The sequence below is a fragment of the Hypomesus nipponensis genome, chromosome 19 (genome assembly GCF_054491055.1).
Source record: "Hypomesus nipponensis isolate SF chromosome 19, ASM5449105v1, whole genome shotgun sequence".
Classification (NCBI taxonomy): Eukaryota; Metazoa; Chordata; class Actinopteri; order Osmeriformes; family Osmeridae; genus Hypomesus; species Hypomesus nipponensis.
Window position 1 is genome coordinate 4,398,497 of NC_140379.1, and position 22,842 is coordinate 4,421,338.

At 49.5% G+C, this 22,842-nt stretch overlaps 1 protein-coding gene across 1 annotated transcript in view; it reads right to left on the reverse strand.

The window, feature by feature from the left end:
• The window catches only part of fbn1 (fibrillin 1), a 54,053-nt gene that overhangs the window by 25,564 nt on the left and 5,647 nt on the right, over positions 1–22,842 (reverse strand). Inside the window, exons 7-29 of the mRNA XM_084681828.1 lie at positions 18,149–18,346; positions 16,651–16,776; positions 14,929–15,054; positions 12,889–13,041; positions 12,395–12,637; positions 12,147–12,302; positions 11,624–11,743; positions 11,415–11,540; positions 11,195–11,317; positions 8,861–8,983; positions 8,113–8,265; positions 7,511–7,564; positions 7,195–7,320; positions 6,800–6,925; positions 6,536–6,649; positions 6,303–6,440; positions 6,131–6,181; positions 5,511–5,636; positions 5,074–5,301; positions 3,328–3,453; positions 2,291–2,419; positions 1,431–1,556; positions 278–403 (exon numbers count right to left, since the gene is read on the reverse strand). Of these exons, the coding sequence (XP_084537954.1) occupies positions 278–403; positions 1,431–1,556; positions 2,291–2,419; positions 3,328–3,453; positions 5,074–5,301; positions 5,511–5,636; positions 6,131–6,181; positions 6,303–6,440; positions 6,536–6,649; positions 6,800–6,925; positions 7,195–7,320; positions 7,511–7,564; positions 8,113–8,265; positions 8,861–8,983; positions 11,195–11,317; positions 11,415–11,540; positions 11,624–11,743; positions 12,147–12,302; positions 12,395–12,637; positions 12,889–13,041; positions 14,929–15,054; positions 16,651–16,776; positions 18,149–18,346 (3,117 nt within the window). The remainder of the gene's footprint in view (positions 1–277; positions 404–1,430; positions 1,557–2,290; positions 2,420–3,327; positions 3,454–5,073; positions 5,302–5,510; positions 5,637–6,130; positions 6,182–6,302; positions 6,441–6,535; positions 6,650–6,799; positions 6,926–7,194; positions 7,321–7,510; positions 7,565–8,112; positions 8,266–8,860; positions 8,984–11,194; positions 11,318–11,414; positions 11,541–11,623; positions 11,744–12,146; positions 12,303–12,394; positions 12,638–12,888; positions 13,042–14,928; positions 15,055–16,650; positions 16,777–18,148; positions 18,347–22,842) is intronic.

Sequence of the window (22,842 nt, forward strand, 5' to 3'; positions counted from 1 at the left end):
ACACCCACACGCAGACAGACAGACACACAGACAGACAGACAGACGGACAGACAGACAGACACACAGACACACACACAGACACACAGACACATAGACACACAGACACACAGACAGACATGGTGAGACAGACAAACAGACATATACTCAGTGCACACACTGACTGCCTCGCTTACATACGAGCTAAATCATTTCTTATGACCGTCTAATTAGATTTATCTTCCGTTTTTTCCAAAGCTGTTTACAATTCAGTTGTTTGTCGTTGCAGTAATTGTCTCACCCACGCACTGCAGTCTGTCCTCAGTTGACTTGTAGCCTGTGTCACAGGTACACTGGTAGCGGCCAACCATGTTGACACACCGGCCGTTCCTACACAGCTTATCGCTCAGTTCGCACTCGTTAATATCTACAAAAAAAAACAAAGAAAAAATATCATTAAACACTTAGACACACACACACCCACTCAGACACGCATGCATACCAGCAGTTAATCTTAACAGCTGGGGAAGACACTGACGATATTTAACACAAGTAAATCATTCATTTGAATTAACTCCCAGAACACTCCCTCCCTTTTTTAATTCAGCTATTAAAAGATAAATAGGCAGAATGGTTCAGTAATATCTATGATGTCATCCACTCAAATATTCACACAAACATACTTCAGTCAGAGCAGTGAAATGCAGAGACATAATAATAAGCTCTTTATGGTCTGAGCATGGGAGCAGGAGAGCTGGAGGAGAAGTTCTGGGCTCTTCTCATGTCTTTAAGATGATGTAGCCCAGCTGGACTGTGTTCCCAGACTCCCCCCCCCCCCTTTCACTCTCCCTGCTTTTCTCTCTCTTCTTCTCCTTCACACACATCATCCACTTTTTGCACTCTAAAATACCTATCAGCCCATCTATCAAGAGGATCCATTAATGTACACAGCCTTCCCATTTAGACCTCCATCTGCATTCACCTACACACCCATCCGCACACACACACACCCACACCAAACTCACTCGCACACCACTTAAACTTACATGCACACACACACACACACACATTCAAGCACGCTCACATACACACACTCACACACATCTATAGACACACACACACACAATACACGCCACACACACACATAAACTTTTAGACACCGGCCGTCATCTAGCCCACACACAGTGACAGAGACAAATATGGGGAGAGAGTGCAGCCCATCCTCCCCTCCCGGAGGGCTGACCAGACCAGGGCCCTGTGACCATCACAGACTGCATGCAATCCTTCTCCCTATTCTCTAATCCTCCCTTTTCTGTGGACAGACAGATGTGGGCTGGAGGCCACGCTTTCTTTTTATCCGTTACAGACCAGGGCTGGGATGAGGGGTGGGAGGAGGACAGGACGATGAGGCGCAGCGGACACGTGACCCTCCTCGATGGTGACTCAAGGCTCACCTAGACATGCCGATCCGTCCGGGGCGATCTCGTGGCCGTCGGGACACACACACTGGAAGCTGCCCTCGTTGTTGACGCACTCCCCGCCGCGGCACAGCAGGGGGTTCCTCTCACACTCGTCAATGTCTGACAGAGAAACACACACACACACACACACAACCAGAGCAGATCTATCGCATCAACCAGACTCATAGTAATCAATCTTGATTTGTGGGGTAAATAAGTTCAAATTCACCCAAGAATGTACTTGAAAACACAGAAATGGAGAAATAAAGACAGAAAAAAAACGGTTTCCCAGATGGCAAAACGAAAGGAGCAGTAATTGCATGTTGAAGTCATAAAAGCAGGGCGGCTGGATGGTTGTGTTCTGAGTGAGCGAAATCAAGCATTCAATAAACTGCAATTATGTTCAAGACTTGTTTGAGTGTCTAGCACCCCTCTCCCCCCCCCCCCCTCTCCACCCCCCCCACCCCCCCCTTCGTCACCCTCCAGGACCTCATCTGATGCCTCGGAGCCCCAGAAGGAGCCATAGCTGGCGCTCATAACTGGGGGGGTCTGAGACCATGGCAGACCTCCCCTACACTTAGCCCCCTCTTTATACGCTGGCGGACCCCTCCACTCTTACACGCAGCCTTTAACAGTGTGTGAGAGGGAAAGTTATTACTCCGATTGAGTTACCCTTCAATGTTTTTATACCCAAAATATGTTTTCAGGTGTGCTGTTTTTCCACGCTATAAGTTATTGGGAGGGCATGGCATTCAGTGTGTGTGTTTCTGTGTGTGTTTCTGTGTGTGTTTCTGAGTGTGTTTCTGTGTGTGTTTCTGAGTGTGTGCTTTCTCCTGTTCCAGTTCTAAACTCACCCATGCAGTTCTTCATCATCATGAAGCCACTCTCGTATCCCTGGAAACACTCGCACTCGAAGTCTCCGGCCGTGTTGACGCATGTGCCCTGCCCACACAGGTCCGGCGAAATCCGGCACTCATCGATATCTACGAGGGGGAGAAGAGGGGGGAGGGGGGAAGGGGGAGGCAACACAGCAGTCTCAACACACCGGCGAACATGTTTCTGTTCATTGTTCACATTCAAAACCCTAAGCTGGCAGTTCTTAGCTTCAATGTAACCATGGAGTTTCTGATAAGCTTTACCACAAGTCTAATTCAGTTCAGCAGACTACGGGGACTTGTTCCAGGCAACATGAAGCTGCCAGACTCAGATTAGTCTGAACGAGTTGAATGCAGGCAGCAGCTTTACACCACTTTACAGTAAGTGGCGCTGGCGCAGCTGCTGTTGAAAGAAGGATTGATAGGGAACAGCTATCCTTACACAGATAGGGAACAGCCAGCCTTACACAGATAAAAGTGTGTTAGCATTGTTAGCTTGACCCAGGTTGGTATCACAGAATGGGATAAATATGTTGAAGTTTCAACATCTAATAAACAGAACCAAGTCACCATGACCAGCTATGTAGCTTACTCTAGAGGGGTGGGGGTGCAGGGGGGGGGGGTAGGTGGGCAGGGTAGGGGGGCAGGATAGGGGGGCAGGGTAGGGGGGTAGGGTAGGGGGGCAGGTTAGGGCGGCAGGGTGGGGGGCAGGGTAGGGGCGCAGGATAGTTGGGCAGGGTAGGGGGGCAGGGTAGGGGGGCAGGTTAGGGGGGCAGGGTGGGGGGCAGGGTAGGGGCGCAGTACAACTGCCCGCATGTATTCTGCAGACTGTTCCTTGGTGCTACCGAAACAAAATACAGTCAAAACGATGCACTTCTGGTTTGTCTTCTGTACTTACCATATGCACAATATAGTGCATGTTATGTATGTACTGTATGTGACCTTGGCAAAAACTGTCTGTTAAACGATTCAGAGCATGTTTATCGGCCATGACTAGTTCCTGGCTGTGGACTCACCAGTGCAGTTCCTTTCGTCCGAGTCCAGTGCGAAGCCGTTGTCACATCGACAGCGGAAGCTTCCAATGGTGTTCCTACACCTGCCGTTGGTGCACAGGCTGTGGATCATCTTACACTCGTTTATATCTGGGAGAGGAGGGGGCAGGGAGAGAGCAGGGAGAGAGCAGGGACATAACCGGGAGAGAGCAGGGAGAGAACAGGGAGAGAGAGAGCAGGGAGAGAACAGGGAGATAACCGGGAGAGAGCAGGGAGAGAGAGAGCAGGGAGAGAACAGGGAGAGAGCAGGGAGAGAACAGGGAGAGAGAGAGCAGGGAGAGAGCAGGGAGAGAACAGGGAGAGAACAGGGAGAGAGAGAGCAGGGAGAGAACAGGGAGAGAACAGGGAGAGAGAGAGCAGGGAGAGAACAGGGAGAGAACAGGGAGAGAGAGAGCAGGGAGAGAGAGAGCAGGGAGAGAACAGGGAGAGAGAGAGCAGGGAGAGAGCAGGGAGAGAACAGGGAGAGAGAGAGCAGGGAGAGAACAGGGAGAGAGAGAGCAGGGAGAGAGAGAGCAGGGAGAGAGCAGGGAGAGAACAGGGAGAGAGCAGGGAGAGAGAGAGCAGGGAGAGAACAGGGAGAGAGCAGGGAGAGAGCAGGGAGAGAGCAGGGAGAGAGAGAGCAGGGAGAGAGCAGGGAGAGAACAGGGAGAGAGAGAGCAGGGAGAGAACAGGGAGATAACCGGGAGAGAGCAGGGAGAGAGCAGGGAGAGAGCAGGGAGAGAACAGGGAGATAACCGGGAGAGAGCAGGGAGAGAGAGAGCAGGGAGAGAACAGGGAGAGAGCAGGGAGAGAGCAGGGAGAGAGAGAGCAGGGAGAGAGAGAGCAGGGAGAGAGCAGGGAGAGAACAGGGAGAGAGCAGGGAGAGAGAGAGCAGGGAGAGAGAGAGCAGGGAGAGAGAGAGCAGGGAGAGAGAGAGCAGGGAGAGAACAGGGAGAGAGAGAGCAGGGAGAGAGCAGGGAGAGAACAGGGAGAGAGCAGGGAGAGAGAGAGCAGGGAGAGAGCAGGGAGAGAGAGAGCAGGGAGAGAACAGGGAGAGAACAGGGAGAGAACAGGGAGAGAGCAGGGAGCAGGGAGAGAACAGGGAGAGAGCAGGGAGAGAGCAGGGAGAGAGAGAGCAGGGAGAGAGCAGGGAGAGAACAGGGAGAGAACAGGGAGAGAGCAGGGAGCAGGGAGAGAACAGGGAGAGAGAGAGCAGGGAGAGAGCAGGGAGAGAACAGGGAGAGAGCAGGGAGCAGGGAGAGAACAGGGAGAGAGAGAGCAGGGAGAGAGCAGGGAGAGAACAGGGAGAGAGCAGGGAGCAGGGAGAGAACAGGGAGAGAGAGAGCAGGGAGAGAGCAGGGAGAGAGCAGGGAGAGAGCAGGGAGCAGGGAGACAGCAGGGCTACGTTAGACCATCACACATCCAGGACATGATTCCCTTTTCTTTACAGTATACCTTGGTAGGGACAAGGTTGATAGCTGAAATGGAACTAGGTTAGGGCCATGGGTTTCATTACACATCTCACACAGTTTTTGAAAATTGTAAATCTGTCCCCCGATAATTAACAGAAAAATGTATCTATTTAACGGCCCCATCCTCGGTTGTCACAAAAAGCTGTCCCAGCCACATTTGAAAACAAACCCCCACCCCTGAACCAGCTCACAGTCACCAAGTACAGACCGTCCGTCCGTCCGTACAAACCCCCCTCCCAGCTCTCCCTGCGGTCGCTACCTTTGAGGAAGGGCCGGCCGTTGATGAAGTCTCCCCTGTGGGAGAAGCCGGGCCCGCGGGGGCACAGCAGGGCGTATTCAGGACTGCCCTTCTCCGGACACTCGTCGCACTCCGGGCCCCAGGCCACGCCCACGGAGCAGCAGCAGGCGTCCACGCGGTGCCTGCCAGAGATGGGCGCTCCGCAGCGCTCATCCTCGTGCTTCAGGTAACACTGCTCCGTGCGCAGGTCTGGGGGAGGGGACACACACACACACACACAGTGTCACACGCACGCCCGGGTGTGTAGGTCTCCTCGGACGAAGGGGCTAAATGGGTCAAAGTGTAAATGTAACACGCGGGTTGCGTGAAATGGCTGTGTTGCATTGCCGGGGCATTGCTTTGAGAGCTCGCAGAATTGAGGTGCTGCGCAAATACACACACACATACGGAGGACCCACCGATGCATGTTCTGCCACTGGCATCCACCGTCATCCCTGAGGGACACTGGCAGATGAAGGAGCCGATGGTGTTGACACACTTCCCATTGATGCACACCCCCGGGAACACTTCACACTCATTCACATCTGCAGGAGAGAGAGAGAGAGAGACAGAGAGAGACAGAGACAGAGAGAGAGAGACAGAGAGAGAGAGAGACAGAGAGAGACAGAGACACAGAGAGAGAGAGAGAGAGAGAGAGACAGAGAGAGAGAGAGACAGAGAGAGACAGAGAGAGAGAGGGAGAGAGAGAGACAGAGAGAGACAGAGAGAGAGAGAGACAGAGAGAGACAGAGAGAGAGAGGGAGAGAGAGAGCATTAGCGAGAGAGGTAGAGAGAGGTAAAGAGGGGTAGAGAGAGGTAAACAGAGACAGAGAGAGAGACAGAGAGAGAGAGAGAGAGAGAGAGAGAGAGAGAGAGAGAGAGAGAGAGAGAGAGAGAGAGAGAGAGACGACAGGACAATCTAAAGTTCACTGACACCCTCACACCACACTGAGTACATGTAAGACAGCCATGGACAACAGACTGAAGTCACGAGAGATTAGACAGTCATCTATCCTGCATCCTCTTATAACGGCTTTACCTTCACAGATGTTGCCTTTGACTCGGGCTAACCCCTTGGAACAGAAGGAATCTGAAACAGGAAGAGAACATGCCTCGTCAGGACCCGCTCCACGTATATCGTTTGTAGCAGTTGGGCTAGACTAGCGCACGGCACGTGTTGCTACGGCAGCTGCCGGCCGTGCCCGCCTCACCCGGTTCACACTTGGAGCAGGGGCTTCCCCAGGCCGCGCCCAGCGTGGCACAGCAGTGGGACTTGAGCGTGGCTCCGTTGATGTTGACCTCGCAGGCGTTGTCCACCAGCTTCAGCCAGCAGGTGCCCTTGCTGGTCTCTGTGAGGAGGAGGAAGGGAAGGGGTCAGCCCCCGAGGCCCAGGCCAGGCAGGGAGGTGGAAGCGTGGACACTCGTGGCGCCTGTTCAGACTCACCCACACACTGCATGCCGTCCAGCGTGCTGCCGGCAGAACACAGGCAGACGAACGACCCGGGGCTGTTCTTGCACTCTGCGTTCACACACGGGTTCGACTGGCACTCGTCAATATCTGTGGCGAGAAGTAAGAGAACCGTCTTCAACGACAGGCTTCACACGATGACTGAGGAGGGGCCTCAGCCATCGATCTGTCTGGCAGGGACGAGATGATGACGTGAGGGTGGCGTGGCGAGGGGGATGATGACGAGGGGGAGAGGCTGACCTTCGCAGACGTCCGTCTCGGCGTGGAAGACGTAGCCGGTGGGACAGTGGCAGGTGAAGCTGCCCGGTGTGTTTCGGCACAGGCCGTTGTCACAGAGGTAGCGGTTTACGGCACACTCGTCGATATCTGAGGGAGGACAAAAGAACGAGGGCATTAGCTCAGACTGACACATTGACACAAAACATTGACACTTTAAATTAAAACAATTATATTTAAATCTTACCAAGTATACTTGTCTACTTTCTAGTCAAACTACGTCATTACACTTCAAATCTTGTCCTGATAGTTTTGTTTACTTATAAACTGAAGTGGAATCTCTTCCAGCGCAGACTTTGGATCCGAGTCCATGACATGACTGTAAGAGGGAGCAGATGAGGACAATCTAGGCTACTTACCGTAGCAGTTTTTGCCTGTGGTGTCGACCTCAAAACCCATGTTGCAGTTGCACTTGTAGGTCCTCAGCATGTTCTCACAGATACCGTTGTGGCAGATGTCAGGGTTCAGCGCACATTCGTTGATGTCTGACCGGGACAGGACACAGCGGAAAGCGTCTCACACACAGACTGACAAGCAAACGCATTTCCTGAATTCTTGAAATGAATGAGTTGGATGAATGTCATTTCGATGCCTTCGGAAACATCGGTATTTTAGCCAACACATATGGTTACATTTTTACTTTACACACACACAGATAAATGGATAAATGTATACCTCTGCCATCGCTGGTCGTGCCAGGGCCATTAGCACACAGAGCGAGGTACTCAGCTGTGGGGAAAATGCACACACACACACACATCCTAAATGAAATAACAGTGCATGAGAACATGTCACATTAGCCAAAATGTAAAAATTTTGAAGCAAGACATTTAATACCATGTTATTATCCATTTCCATGCTTCTCATTTAGTCGGGATGTATATAAAATGGTCTCCTTAATGTGGTGGAACTTTTGGCTTCTCTTGATAGAGACACTTTAATTGGCAGCACTAATGAGAAATGACTGGTTGAGGAGAAGAGGGCTGGCTTTGGTGTGACTGGAAGCTTTTCCCGAACAGCTTCATCTCGGTGATGACTTAATCTCCTCTCCAGATTGAATTGTTTTTTAAAGTGTGGGGGTAATGACCAAAGCAGACCTCTGACTCGAGCCCTCAGGCCCACAGCGATGCTCCAGGAGGGACACCAGGCTCTTGTGTTTGTGTTTCAGAAGCCGCACTGGGTGCGGAGGGGGGGGATGAGGGGGTCTGAGGGGGTTGTGTTGGCTTGAGAGGGGGTGTGAGGTGGGTGTTGGAGGGGCCAGAGGGGACGGTTCTTACCGGAACTCTGAGGCGGGCAGGGTTGGCAGGGCTCCCCGAAGGCATACTCGACGCTGGCACAACAGCACTCTGATTTGGTCACGGCACCAAAGAACGGCTTCACACACTGCCCTCGTTTGTACCCCCCATAACACGTGCTGCGCATATGTGTGTCTGCATGGGATGGAGAGAGAGACAGAAAGAGAGAGACAGAAAGAGAGAGACAGAGAGAGAGAGAGAGAGAGAGAGAGAGAGAGAGAGAGAGAGAGAGAGAGAGAGAGAGAGAGAGAGAGAGAGAGAGAGAGAGAGAGAGAGAGAGAATTGTCACTCTCTCCTCCATCCCTCACTCAAACAAACAACAACGCCGGAGGAAAACAAATAGTTCTCTCCACATGCTAGCAGTCAAAGCATTCTCCTGCTCTGATATCACCCTGAACAAGTCCACCCGGACACAAGCAGAGTAATAACATTTCAACACTTCTTGCAGCAAGAAATATCATGGGGAATAAAACAACAGAATGAAAAATGTGGGCCATGAAGAAAGATTCTATTTTACCGCCAAAATGGGGGACCACTGTAGGAAAACATTGTTCAAAGGTTACTCACCTGTATGTGAATATGATATTGACACCGAGAGCTTCTGGATATGTCTACTAACCAACTGTGACAGGACAGAACCACAGTTTGTGTACAGAGCTTCTGAATGAAGCGAATGAGCCAGGCAATCCTAACGTATGCTCAGGTCAGAGGTCAGAGGTCAGAGACTCACCCACACAGACGCGGCCATCGAGACCCACGGCCAGCCCCGGCATGCACTCACACCGGAAGGAGCCCTCGGTGTTGACACAGTGGCCGTTCATGCACATCCCCTGGGTCTCACACTCGTCGATGTCTACCAGCAGGAGGAGACAAGGCCAGAGGCAGGAGGAGACAAGGCCAGAGGCAGGAGGAGACAAGGCCAGAGGCAGGAGGAGACAAGGCCAGAGGCAGGAGAGACAAAGCCAGAGGGAGGAGGACATGGGTTAGGGACAACTTTACTTGAGGTGATACAGCCATTCGATGTGACACTTTCTTTGTGCACTTCTTACATTTTACACATCAAGGCACTTTCGACATTGCAAAAATCTCCCTCACAAGTAAAGTAAAGTATTTCAAGTAGCGTGATGTGGATGTCAGAAATGTTGTGTGAAGGACTAAATGAGAGCTTCAGAGGGGTTTCTTGTCGGCTTTGGCGAAACATTTCTGAAGCATAGTTCATCTAGAAATGAACCTACGTCAGAATCTCCATTGTTTTGCATACTCAAGCCTTGTCTTCCTGGCTGTCCCCATTTAGTCGACTAGTCGATTTTTTGATATGCTCTTGGTCGACTAAGATTTTTTTAGTCGAGCTGCCATATTGCAGTGTGAGATCTGATTCCCGCTTGTGTCAACATTGCTGAATTAACTAAATGTTCAACATGAATTGTAGATTATATTATTTAAGACAAATAATCAAACTCTAAAAATATATATTTTAAAAGAAAAGGTGTTACTGTTTTCCCTTTCGTTTCTGCGCTTTGTTTTGGTATTTTGCACACGGCACGAGCACAATTGGCTGCAGAACTACAAACTCTGCCAAAGCCTACGTTGTTGGTGTGATTAGTCAAAATGGCAAAGAAATCTGTGGTATGGCAGCATTTCATTAAAGTACATTTACATTTACAAAGTACCGGGTGACTCGAAAAACGTTAAATGCAAACTCTGCCAACAACGGTTTATTTTTCATAGTTCGACGTCGAATATGATGTAGCCTTCCACCTGAAAAACGTAAGTTGGTCTAGCCCTACTTTGCTCATGCTAACGCCCTGGGTTGAAATGAATATGCCTATTGTAAGAATCACATCCAAATCGAATGACTGTCTTCTCCGGCCACGACAACGAAATCATCTCTGTTGCAACGTTCGTAAATGTGCATGCTGCAAGTTCAGGCAGTGATAAGCGTACGTGCTCTGATAATTTGCATGTGAAACAAACAATATTTTTGATTTGTTTTTATTATTTACAACTTTTTTGTAGTAGTAGATTGTGATACTAAACAAGATATACTAAATACCATCGCCATTTGGTTACAACAGGAGTGGTGATACGAGTCTTATTATTAGTAGGCTATTAGCGGCTGAATCTGCAATGTCCAGCAGCCATTGAGTCGGATCGCGAAAATGTTTGTACGTTTTTTTTTTTTGTGTGTGTGTTTCAAAGTTCAATTAGGCGATTTTCAGTCGTTTTTGTCGAGTCTTGGTCAACCAAAGAAAATCTTAGTCGGGGACAGCCGTAAAATCACAACGGGCTGGTTGCACGGTCTTCTAATGTAAGCGCTAGTCGAGAATCCTAACAATGATCCTAATGAAGGGTAAACAGAGATACGGCTCTGTGTGTGTTTTGTCTGGAGGCGCTGGAGGATGGAGAGAAAGAGAGAGAAAGAGAGGGGGGAGAAAGAGAGAAAGAGAGAGACAGAGAAAGAGAGAGAGACATAAAAGAGAGAGAGACAGAGAAAGAGAGACAGAGAGAGAGACAGACAGAGAGAGAGAGAGAGAGAGCAGCAGTGGGCGTCACCAGACTACACACTTCATTAATGAGCACATACAACTGTAACCTCCGTCCATTCAACAACCCCATGTTTATTTATCTAAACGTTATTCATCCAGATTTGGTTTCTCTGTGAGATCGAATCTCTGGAAGCTGGGCCATGGAGCCAGGGGGACTGTGTTACAGGCCCCCTCCCAGAGAAGAACAGGCCAGCGGGCAGTACCGCATGGGGCCTGGCCTTCAAGTTTGTTTTAATGTACTTGCTAGACGTTGAAATTCCCATCTATCGAAAGCTTGCCAGATGCAATGCAGTTTCCCTCTAGCAAGGTCATTCTCATCCTTAACTAACTGATTTTTCCAGAACAATTTGGGGGGATTTTTTTCATGCGTGAGAAGAGTTGAAGAGGACTAGCAAGATCCGAAAACCTGCAGCTGCAGTTGTCCAAAGACGTTCCGAGGCAATGAGCCCATACTAACTGGATGTGGCTGGCTTTAGCAGCAAGGTTGCTTTTGATTGGCCGTGAGGCAGGAAACATACCTACACAGAAGCGTCCGGTTGGGTCGAGCAGATATCCAGGTTTACATATGCACTTGAAGCTGCCCTCCTCATTGATACACATGCCGTTCAAACACATGTTCCGGATCAGGCACTCGTCTTGGTCTGGGAAGGGGGAGGGTCTTTGTGAGTCACACTGTTCCATATTCTGTTATGACATCATCATGTGCATGTGTGACCCGTGGAGGAACGCCGGACAGACCTTGGCAGTTCTTTCCGTCGGTGGAGATCTCAAAGCCGGCGTTGCAGACACAGTGGAAGCTGCCGTCAGTGTTCACACAGCGCCCGTTGTTACAGATACGACCGTTAGCGACGCATTCATCCAGATCTGAACACAGGAATGACGTGTGAGAGAGAGTGTGTGTGTGCGGATGCGTGCGTGTGTGCGGGGGGAGGGGAGGGGGGGGTCACCTCTGCACTCTGTTCTGGTGGCGGTGGACTGGAAGCCTGCAGGACACTGGCAGAAGTAGGAGCCCGCCGTGTTCACACAGCTCCCATGGACACACGGGGTCTTCTCACACTCATCGTCATCTGGGGAACCAAGACAACACGTCCAGTCACCAAGACAACAGGTCCAGTCACCAAGACAACACGTCTAGTCACCAAGACAACAGGTCCAGTCACCAAGACAACACCTCCAGTCACCAAGACAACAGGTCCAGTCACCAAGACAACAGGTCCAGTCACCAAGACAACACGTCCAGTCACCAAGACAACACCTCCAGTCACCAAGACAACATGTCCAGTCACCAAGACTCCATCCATCCTTCAACCCATCCATCCTTCAACCCATCCATCCATTCTTTTACTACTAGGAATAAATACTGATCATAAATCAGAGGTAGGACATTAGGAAAAAGTCCAACTGTTACTTCCATCCATCCATTCATTCATGTCTTCCATCCATCCATGTTTCTGTATCTGGGCTGCTCACCTATGCACTCTCCGCGGATGTCCAGTCTGAAGCCCATGTTGCACTCACAGCGGTAGCTGTTTCCTCGGGTGGGTGTGCACCTCCCGTTCAGACACAGGTTACGAAACACGTGGCACATGTTGGTCAGGATGCTGATGTTCTGGGTCTGAATGATATCTGACACACACACAAACACACACAGATAAACACCACAGACATCTCTAATACAAACGACCCAAACAGACACGCTCAAACACAACACAAAGTACCTGGTCCACCTGGTCCAGGTAGAGGGAGGGGTTGTCCTGGCTGTAAGGGCTGGATTGGTTGGCCTGGATAGGGCTGACCAGGGAACGTTCCTGGGACGATGTGAGGGGGACCACCGTGGCCATTTCCTCCTCCTCCGGGTCCTCCTCCGCCCCCCCCAGGGAAGACAGGACCACCTCCACCAGGGAAGAGAGGAACAACCCCACCTCCTACTGGCAACTGCAGACACAACTTCTGGTACTCCTCTGGACGGGAGGAGGCAAGCGCAAAGAAAGAAAGGAGCAGGGAGAGAAAGGAAGTGCAACAAAAAAGAGAGCGTGAGAGAAATAGACGGTGGGCTTCTTTGGTCCCTTTGACAACTGGGAATAAATCCTGATTTTAAATCAGAGGCAGGACATTAGGGAGAAGTACAACTGTTACAATCAAACTGTCACCAGGCTCTGAGCCTCCGACCGGTGAACCACAAGTGACAGTGTGGGGCGTGTTCAGGCCTCACCTGCGCCTCTGATGGGGCACATCTCGGGGACAGAGCCGTCAGACCAACAGCGTCCGCTGTCACAGCAGCACTGCACCTTTGTGACCGTCTGGATGTTCTGGTTGGCACAGCGCCCGTTCAGCAGGCTGGCGTAGCAGTACCCGCCCCGGCCATCTGGGGGCGACAGGGAGCGTGCGACCGTGATGTTTCCATACACACACGGCTTTACCATGCGCCGCGGAGGACTGGCATGCACAGTGTCTCTGCGTGTCCCCAACTTTTTCAAATCCTGTGAGTTTGGATCGCATTCACTACTGACAACATCGCTTCACGCTTAATTCGCACAAGGTGGTCTTGGTGGAACGATGACACCTAGGAAACGGGGAGGCTGCTAACTCCTAATTTATACTTATTTCGCCCAAACTTTTGAAATGGTCGCAGACGAGAAAAAAAACTGTCGCACAGGCTGCTGCATTTATACTTTGGCAAACAGTCGCCTGTGCTCACGGTTCGCGAGACCTAAACAGAATCATTTTATCGTTACATTCATAGCCATGGTTACATTGTTAACGCTTTGTAGCCTAGGTGATCAATTGTATAAACTGAAAATTTTAAATGTTCACTATGTGACGAAATCAGCGCCAGCGCTAGAAATTTCTCCTGGTAGGCGACACTTCCAAGCGACGGTTAAAAGTGTTGACCGTGACGTTGTTTCTGTCGACGACCTTTTCAAAAGTGTCTGCGACCTAAGTATAAATTGGGATTAACTCCTTCAACAAGTCAAACAGGGTTGGAGGGCCAGGGGGTGGAAGACAAACAGACAGACCCCTCCAGAGCTGCGTGCAGGGCTCCGGGGACCAGAAAGCTCATCGAGGCCTATGGCTGCATGGGAAAGGGAGCGATGTTTGGACCAGAAGCCTCTCTGGAGCGGAAGACTCGTAGAGGACATTCCTTCCTCACAAACATCCTCTCCTGAGGGGGTAATGTGTGTGTGTGTGTGTGTCAGTTGGACCACTCTGACCCAGATTCCTCTCTGGTCCGTTCAGGGTCTGGCTGTGTTGAACCTGGGGTAATTTAGTACTCTCTGTCCATGTTTGGAGGGAAGTTGGTGGTTTGAGGGAGGGAGGGTCCTCGTGTATCCAAATGTTCCAAACACAGAATGTTATCACCCCCCGGGTTGTGGGTGTATTTTTAAGAGCACAGTCTAATAGCTGGTTTCCCTTTTTAACGATCCAGCACCAGAGATACACAGGTATGTGCGGTGAGCCCAGTGTGATGTTACACCCCTCTCCTCTCATCACCTCCTTGTCTCCTCTCCTCTCATCACCTCCTTGTCTCCTCTCCTCTCATCACCTCCTTGTCTCCTCTACTCTCATCACCTCCTTGTCTCCTCTCATCACCTCCCTGTCTCCTCTCCTCTCATCACCTCCCTGTCTCCTCTCCTCTCATCACCTCCTTGTCTCCTCTCCTCTCATCACCTCCTTGTCTCCTCTCCTCTCATCACCTCCTTGTCTCCTCTCCTCTCATCACCTCCTTGTCTCCTCTACTCTCATCACCTCCTTGTCTCCTCTCCTCTCATCACCTCCCTGTCTCCTCTCCTCTCATCACCTCCCTGTCTCCTCTCCTCTCATCACCTCCCTGTCTCCTCTCCTCTCATCACCTCCTTGTCTCCTCTCCTCTCATCACCTCCTTGTCTCCTCTCCTCTCATCACCTCCTTGTCTCCTCTCCTCTCATCACCTCCCTGTCTCCTCTCCTCTCTGCTTGGAGAGAAAATAGCTTATTGTTGTGGAAGAAGAGGCGGGCGACGGCTGACCTAAATACTAGCAGCTGAAAGGTTGGAAGTGTTTCAGGTCTGACTGTCTGCACAGCCAACCACTGAGAGGGAGGGAAATGGAGAGAGGCCACCCCTTCCCCTCTCTTCTCCTTTGTCCTACATCATATCGCAGCACTGCTCTCTACTGTAGAGTAGTAGTTGAATACGACTGTCAATATTGCTTGATCTCAGTGTTTGTGTCCCGACCCGACGCCGCCCCTGGAGGCTGTCAGTGCTGTGGGCTTACCTATGCACCTGGAGCCGTCCACAGGAGTATAGTATCCCTGGGGACACTTGCAGAAGTAACTTCCGATGGTGTTGGAGCACTCCCCTCCACTACACAACCCAGGAACATTAGAGCATTCATCAAGATCTGCAAGGAGAGGGGAGGGGAGGGGAGGGGAGGGGAGGGGAGGGGAGGGGAGGGGAGGGGAGGGGAGGGGAGGGGAGGGGAGGGGAGGGGAGGGGAGGGGAGGGGAGGGGAGGGGAGGGGAGGGGAGGGGAGGGGAGGGGAGGGGAGGGGAGGGGAGGGGAGGGGAGGGGGATATTCAGACATACTGACAACTGTGTGTCTCATTTCAATCGAGCAATCCATTAAACTCCACTTTGACGTTTAGAGAGTGACTAAAACACATGTTATCCATGACAGTTAGAAAGACTTTGTCACAGGATATTAAACCCAAAACCTTTTCCTTTTTTTTCACTGGTGCACTTTCAGGACAGTCTTTCTAACCACCAACAGTATATCACATTGATGTCTGTTAGGAAATATAACTCAATAACTCAACCCAATTTGAAATGTCTTTTACACAGTCCAGAAGTTTTCCGGCGATTATTTCTGGGCATTCACCAGTGCATACTTTACCCACAGAAAGAGCCCCGCAACCCTGCTAGGACTGTTAGCCTGAATCAGGATCATGCAGAATTACTGTCCGTCTGGAAGTCATCATAAGACTGTTAATAAGGCAATATGCTTTACAGTCTAATATTGGTTAGAATAGACCTCTGTAAGCACAGAGGTGATGCCTAGAGCAAGTGTTATTTTTACGAGACAGAAATGCATACTTAATTTTAAAATAACTCCCTCTCTCTCCGAATCACAGTCATACAGTACAGAATGTCTCTGCACCAATATACCCAATCAAGTGACAAATGCTTAGACGACTAAACCAATAGGATGCCTATCAAATACACTGTCAGCTCGAGTTTTTTAAATGTGTAATTCAGAAGATGAGACCGGCACAGCTGGGCTCTATACAGCATGGATAGACTGAGACTGTCGGGAAAATATATATTTCTATTCTTTTTATTATTCTATTTTTTATACCTCTTAGTATTAGCTAGACTGCTCCTTTTGTATAGTTGGTCCACATATTTAAGTTTCAATATTCCTATATGTTCAATGTATGCACCTCCCTGCCAAAGTAAATTCCTTGTTTTTGCAAACATGCATGGCAAATAAAATCCCTTCTGATTCTGATTCTGAAAAATCCAAGACTGTACCAAAACACACCATCCATGTCCAAGAATAGGTGAACAAACTTAAGTGATGATTTAAGGGCTCTGGTTTAATTGAATTAAATGTTATGATTTAGAGAAAGTAGAGACCAGGTCTCATTTAATTAGGTTTAATTGAAAAGGCATGGAGGAGAAACATGGGGGGGGGGGGGGGGGGTAATGTGTGTGGTCTGTTACTGCACAGTAAGAATTAAGACACCGTAACTTAGGCTGCGGTGACCGCAGCTCCTAAGACGCGGCTTCTAGATCAGGGTTTAACTGCATCAGTTAGGAAATGTCAGACTAATAAAGTTCTTTATAATCTGCTTCATTACAAGGGGAGGGACCCTTGGCAGAATGAGATTAGGGATGTGGGCGCTGAAAGTGACGCACTGGAGCTCTGAAGAGTTCCGAAGGGTCACACGGTGGTTGGTCTTGGTAGTGCGGTGTCGTTTTTGTTGTTGTTGCTCACCTTCACATTTTTGAGTTATCTCGTTGAACTTGTGTCCAGCGGGACATTTGCACTCAAAAGATCCCACTGTGTTGATGCAGTTTCCCCCTTGACAGAGGCCTGGGATGGCCTGGCACTCATCCACATCTACATCCAGGAGAAACACACAGACACACTCAGCAAAACACTTACTGACACACATGTATTTGCATGCATTTGATTTTTATATTTTTCGACCACATATATGTACGTTTATAACTTGCATTTAACATTAAACGTGACTTATATAGGAGTTCCTTGGGTGTTTGTGAAACCCTCTGCCACAGTGCTTGTTCAAAAGAGCTGTACACATTTGATTCGATTTGATATGCGGAACATATTAAAAAGAGTGATTGTGGCTTTTCTGTAGTTCCTGTTTGTGAAGTCTAATTGGAAAGACTTAGGCTGGAATTTTGTCTTGGTCCTGAGAGATCCTGGCCCTAAATGGCTGTATCCCACTGAGGAATGGCCATGTTTGTGAGAGGTGGAGAGGGTGAGGGAGGGGAAGGGGAAGGGAGGAAGAGGGTGAGGGGGGGAAGTACTTAGATGAACAACTGTCTGAGCTCTACCTTTATTTTACCAGGAGAGTCCCATTGAGATTAAAAACCTATTTTTCAACGGAGACCTGGCCAAGACACTAAACCCGAGGAGCTCACTCAAACACAAACACATACAGACACGCACACAAACGCACACAGAACTACACAAACCAACCCTAGAGTACTTTAAACAACAGCAACGTGACAACAGAGATCAAATAACTGCCCCGCGAGGACCAGGATGTACAGTACTCTATAAGGTTAGGGTTAGGGTCACACATCAACACATGCAAACAGGACAGTACACACACACACGTTTACAACCATACACACAAGGCAATGCACACATTCTGGCATTGTACACAGTGACAGACAGACAGACAGACGGAGGGTGATCCTGCTGAAGAGAAGCCAAGTAGACGTTCAGGAAGAGAGGGGACAGAAAGAAGATTGAGAGGTGGAAAGATAGACAGGTAGATAGGGGAACAGAGTTCAGACAGCTGCAAATGCAGTACAGCAGTGGAAAGAACAAAAGACAGACTGAGAGAGCGAGCGAGGGGGAGAAAGACAGAGAGAGAGAGAGAGAGAGAGAGATAGATAGATAGATAGATAGATAGAGAGAGACAGAGAGAGAGGACTGAGGGCTGGGTTACCAGAAATGAGCTCCCACACGTGGCACTGCCACTGACCCGTGACAGTCACTCTGACAGCCCCACCGCGGTGGGTGTCTGCAGGCATTCCTTACTCAGGGGGGAGCCCTGCTACCCATCCCAATTTAACCCAATTACAACTAATCCTCTGGATGGGCAGGAGAGGGGGGGTGAGAGGGTGAGGAGGGTGATAAAACTGGAGAGGCTGGAGATGGGAGAGAGAGAGAGACAGAGAGAGAGAGACAGAGAGAGAGAGAGAGAGAGAGAGAGAACGAGAGAGAGGTCGCCCACCTTGGCACGCCCCTGTGCGGTGGTTGGGTATGAAGCCTCGTCTGCAGGGGTGAGGTTGGGCCGGGCACATCTCACAGGGGTGCCCCCATGCCCGCCCCACCGTGGCACAGCACAGGGTCTTGGTGCACACGATGCCTGTCAGCTGGCCTTGACACATCTGCTGGCTCACCGAGGCAAAGCAGGGTCCGGTCCGGTAGTCTGGAAACACACGGATGCATGTTAGCAGAGGCTACCTAACACACAAGTGGGTTTACCTTACAGCAACGGACATTTCATTTCAAACGTATTCCATTCTCTAACCACCAAAAAGTTTCACTTGCTCCTTACACCCCCCCTCCCCCGCTACCCCCCCCCCGACCCCTCCCCTGCCCCAAATATCCCTCACTCTATACAGTACACACCCTGCAAATGAAACACAAACACAGACCTCTCACTCTCTCTTAGAACGAAAAAGAAGAGAGAGAGAAACAAAGAGAGAGGAAGGGAGAGAGAGATAGAGAAAAAGAGAGGGAGAAAGAGAGAGAGAGAGAATGGGACAGAGAGAGAGAGAGAGAAAGAGAGGGGGAGGGAGAGGGAGAGATGCATCTCCCTCAATACGGCCTGGACACAGTCCAAAGGCAAAAATCATTTCCACATTTTGCAGCAGACAACAGACACACAGAGAGAGAGAGGAAAGGGGTGCCCTGTTCCAGCATTACAGTCGTTTCTAACAAACGAGACATTGTGCCGTTCCTGAGTGGACCGGGGCCCAGCCCAAGTCCGTCACGTGTGCCCTGCCTCTCCAGGCCTCTCCGTCTCTGGCAGAACCGCTGTGTGAAACAGAACTGGGTCATCTCTCCCTCTCTCTCTCTCCCTCCCTCCCTCCCACCCACTCTCCCTCCCTCCCCTTGGTGTATGGTATGTAGGCTATGCTGCTTTAAGTGCTTTAGCAGTCCTGAGGAGGAACCGAACCCTCCTCTCCACTCCACTCAGGAGGGGTGACCAGACTCAGGAGCTGGTCGCAATCCCACCAGCTGGACTCCGGGTGCAACCGTCAATGTGCAAAGTGTTTCTTTAGACTGACTGACTGACTGACTGACCGGCTGGATGACAAGCTGACTGGCTGGCTGGCTGGCTGACTGGCTGAGTGACTGATTAAATGACTGCCTTCCGACTAGCTAGTTAGCCGGCTATCTAACTGGCTTGCTAACTGGCTGGCTAACTGGCTGGCTGGCTAGCTAACTTGCTGTCTAGCTAACTGGCTAGCTGTCTGGTTGACAAACCTACATGGGGCAACGTTGGACCTACAACCAGACCCACTGTCTGTGTAGAGAGGAATCATAAGCATTCTGGAAACTTCCCACATGGCGCCCTCTAAAAACCACCTACAGTTGACCTTGTGAGATTTCTCCTTTCATCAGATGAAAGTCCATGTGCTGTGACTGTCTGCCTGACGCACATGATCCATCTGACATAATACCTGCTTATTAAGACCATCTCCAGCACCTAAGGATGAGGGAAAAGACAAACATGAACCCATCCAAAAGAGCAGAGGACTCGGTTGGGGGGGCGGGCGGGTCTGAAACAGGGAGGGGCTCAGAGCGGTGGGGAGCATGTGGTGTCATTTCTCTCTCTCTTTCTCCCGGTCTCTTTCTCTCTCTCTCTCTCCCTCTCTCTCTCTCTCTCTCTCTCTCTCTCTCAGTCTCTCTCTATCTATCTGTCTTTCTAGTTCCGCTGGTGGATCCGCCCATGTCTTCCACATCTGGGAACAATCCCGCAAGTCAAACACACACACACACATTTATACACACATCCATTACATTCACACTCTATCTCACTCACACATACATAAACACACACATATAGTCTGAGCCCCCCCTTCACACACACACACACACACATCGAATTCCCTCCAACCCCTATCCTCGAGCCAAGCAGGGATGAACCCAGGACAGACTAAATGTTATAAAAAACATTGTTTTCCCAACATATGTTGAGACATGTCTTCAATTTGGATGGGTTAGGGATTGACTGTCAAAAGACTTCCAGTGTCAGAAACAGAATATATACCGTGAAGGCTGGCTTCAATAAAGGACTCCAGTGTTGACACAACAACCATGGAACTGGTGTAAAGTATAGAAGCCCCCAACTAAGAATTGAAAGTTGAGTGAGTTTCCTGAATTCATTCCAGAAACTTTGTTTACACCAGACCATCGTTTCCTACACTTCACTGCCAGTCTGAAACCCGCCTTTCCTTTCTCTCTGCTTTTTTTAACCCTCAAAAAAGTATTCACGTGAAGTCACTTGTGTCACACTTTCTGAGTGTGAGTGTGAGGGTAAGTATGTGTGTGTGTGTGTGTGTTTCCCAGCTGACAGTGTGCAAAGTCTAGTATCAGGGTGTGACCGTCCCTGTGGACACAGGACCTGTCAGCAGAGCTATCTCTCCACTCAAGAGTTTACCAGCAAAACACACACACACACACACTTTGCTGAAAGGTTGGGATATCAACAGAGGTTGATAGGGGAGTCGCTGGGGCATTCCCAGACAAAAGGACTTCACAGCTGACTGCCTTCTCCATCCTGTCTGAAGTGATAACTGATTGACCGTGCAACTCCTGTGTTGCCATGTCTTAGGTCTTTCACCGACATACCCCAGTGGGATTGGACGGCATCCTCAGACTAAGTTGGCTTGTATTGTTTCACCAGAAGCAGAGGGTGCTGTGGGACTTCTGAGCCTTTGCACGTGACCAGGACTGCTTTAACTTTTGGCTGGTCAAAAAATTCCTCCCGAAATCGCATTTGCTACCAGCAGGAAGTACGTCAATCTAGCCACTCATTCAACACCCACCTTTTTGTTCTGTTTCATCCCTCTCCAGAGGAAACAAGCTGCAGTGCCCTATAGGACAGCTCAGCCCTAAGCAGCACAAGCTGCCTGTGTGTCTCCACAATGTCAAGGTTACTAGGCTGCGTGTGGCAGAGACTGTAAATTGTATTTATAGTCTTTTATTTTTTACGTACGCAGGCCGATCTTAAGGCCCACAGCTGGAGAGACAAACACGTGCTTTCTCCCCTTGCCAGATCACGTGACAACCTCCTGTCTCTACTAACGTGATAAGATCGGGGTCCATGTAAGACCATGTGCTGTAAATAGCGCGAAGAACAGTGTGTTTTATCAGAGACAAAGAGGGGTTGGGGCACACAATGGCTTTCCCTTGGGAAGGAGTGGAATCTGGCCAAGGAAATTACAGGAAAAGTTACTTAACTCAAAAGGCCACCATATTCACTGGTCTGATTTTTACAAGGGGCACCAGTGGGTCTCAATCTGCTATTGCGAAGCATCCTCCAATCATAGCTCCCAGATCAGTGTGAGGTCCCTTTGTATAAACTGATCCAGGTTTGTGATGCGATTAGAAAAAAAGGACGTAAGCAGGATCCGGATGTGCGTTTGAACACATTACCAGGAAAGTTCAACATCTGAGGTAACTTGACTGTTTAACTGAAGGGATGTGGAGATCTCGATGGTTGGCTCTCCAAAGAGCATTCTTGTTGTCATAAACACACACATGCTCACACAAATACACACACATGCTCACACAAATACACACACACCTACAAAACACACACACACACATCACACTTACACACAAACACAAGTAAGCAAATATAAACTCTGTTTTGATACCACTAACATGAACACATTGCCAGTGCAGAGTTAGGCCCAAGTTTTCAAGACAACTCATTTAGACGAATTATACAATGTTTTTATTTACCAGACGCTTTTATCAACACCCGACTTACCAGTGAGTTTGGGAACTCAGTAACTCAAATATTGATTTGGCAGTTTTGATGCCAAGACAACACCTATTCAAATTATTATACAATAACAACACCAAGTAACTGAGTTAAGGGGCCAAACTAGTCGAAAACTCATGTAGACAGATTCATCCAAAGACATGTCAGCGCAGCTACAGTGGAAGAATCCGGCAAACTGACATTTTTACAAACCCCCTCTCGTTACCAGGGAAACCCCCTCTCGTTACCAGGGAAACCCCCTCTCGTTAACAGGGACAATCAGGAATTAGGGGTCTGCTGCTAAAGCAAATATTATCGTTACAAGGTCAACGCTACGACCCTCAAGGGGTCATCACCACCAGAGACCGCTGCCTGCATCCGTCTAACATACAGTTCTCCCTTGTGGTTACACACACACACAAACACACGCACACACACACTCAAACACACACACACTCAAGCACACAGATGACTAAAAGGCCATAAGCTGTGCTCTGTGTATATGTGTACATGACTTTCTGCAGCTTCCACGCACCACGGTTAAACCACAGGGGGAATGGAGGTCTTTCGTTTACAAACAGAAAACATTCAATAATTCATTACATCCCCCCAGACAGTCGTGGATGACCAGATGTGGAAAATAATGGTTGTTTCTGAAAGCGAGCGTGACAACCCAGCGCTCAACAACAAACCCTGCACAGATCACCAGCCAGCATCATTACAAAACACACAGAGAAGGAGAGTATCCATGCCAAAGCGATAACTATTGTTGTTTTTAGGTAAAAAATGTATACAAAAAAAAAGGAATATTGTTGTACTGTTAGAACCACAATTCTGTAAAGAAAGAGTTGCCGTATGAAGTAACTTAGGCACACAGAGAGGAGAGGAGATGAGAGGAGATGAGAGGAGATGAGAGGAGATGA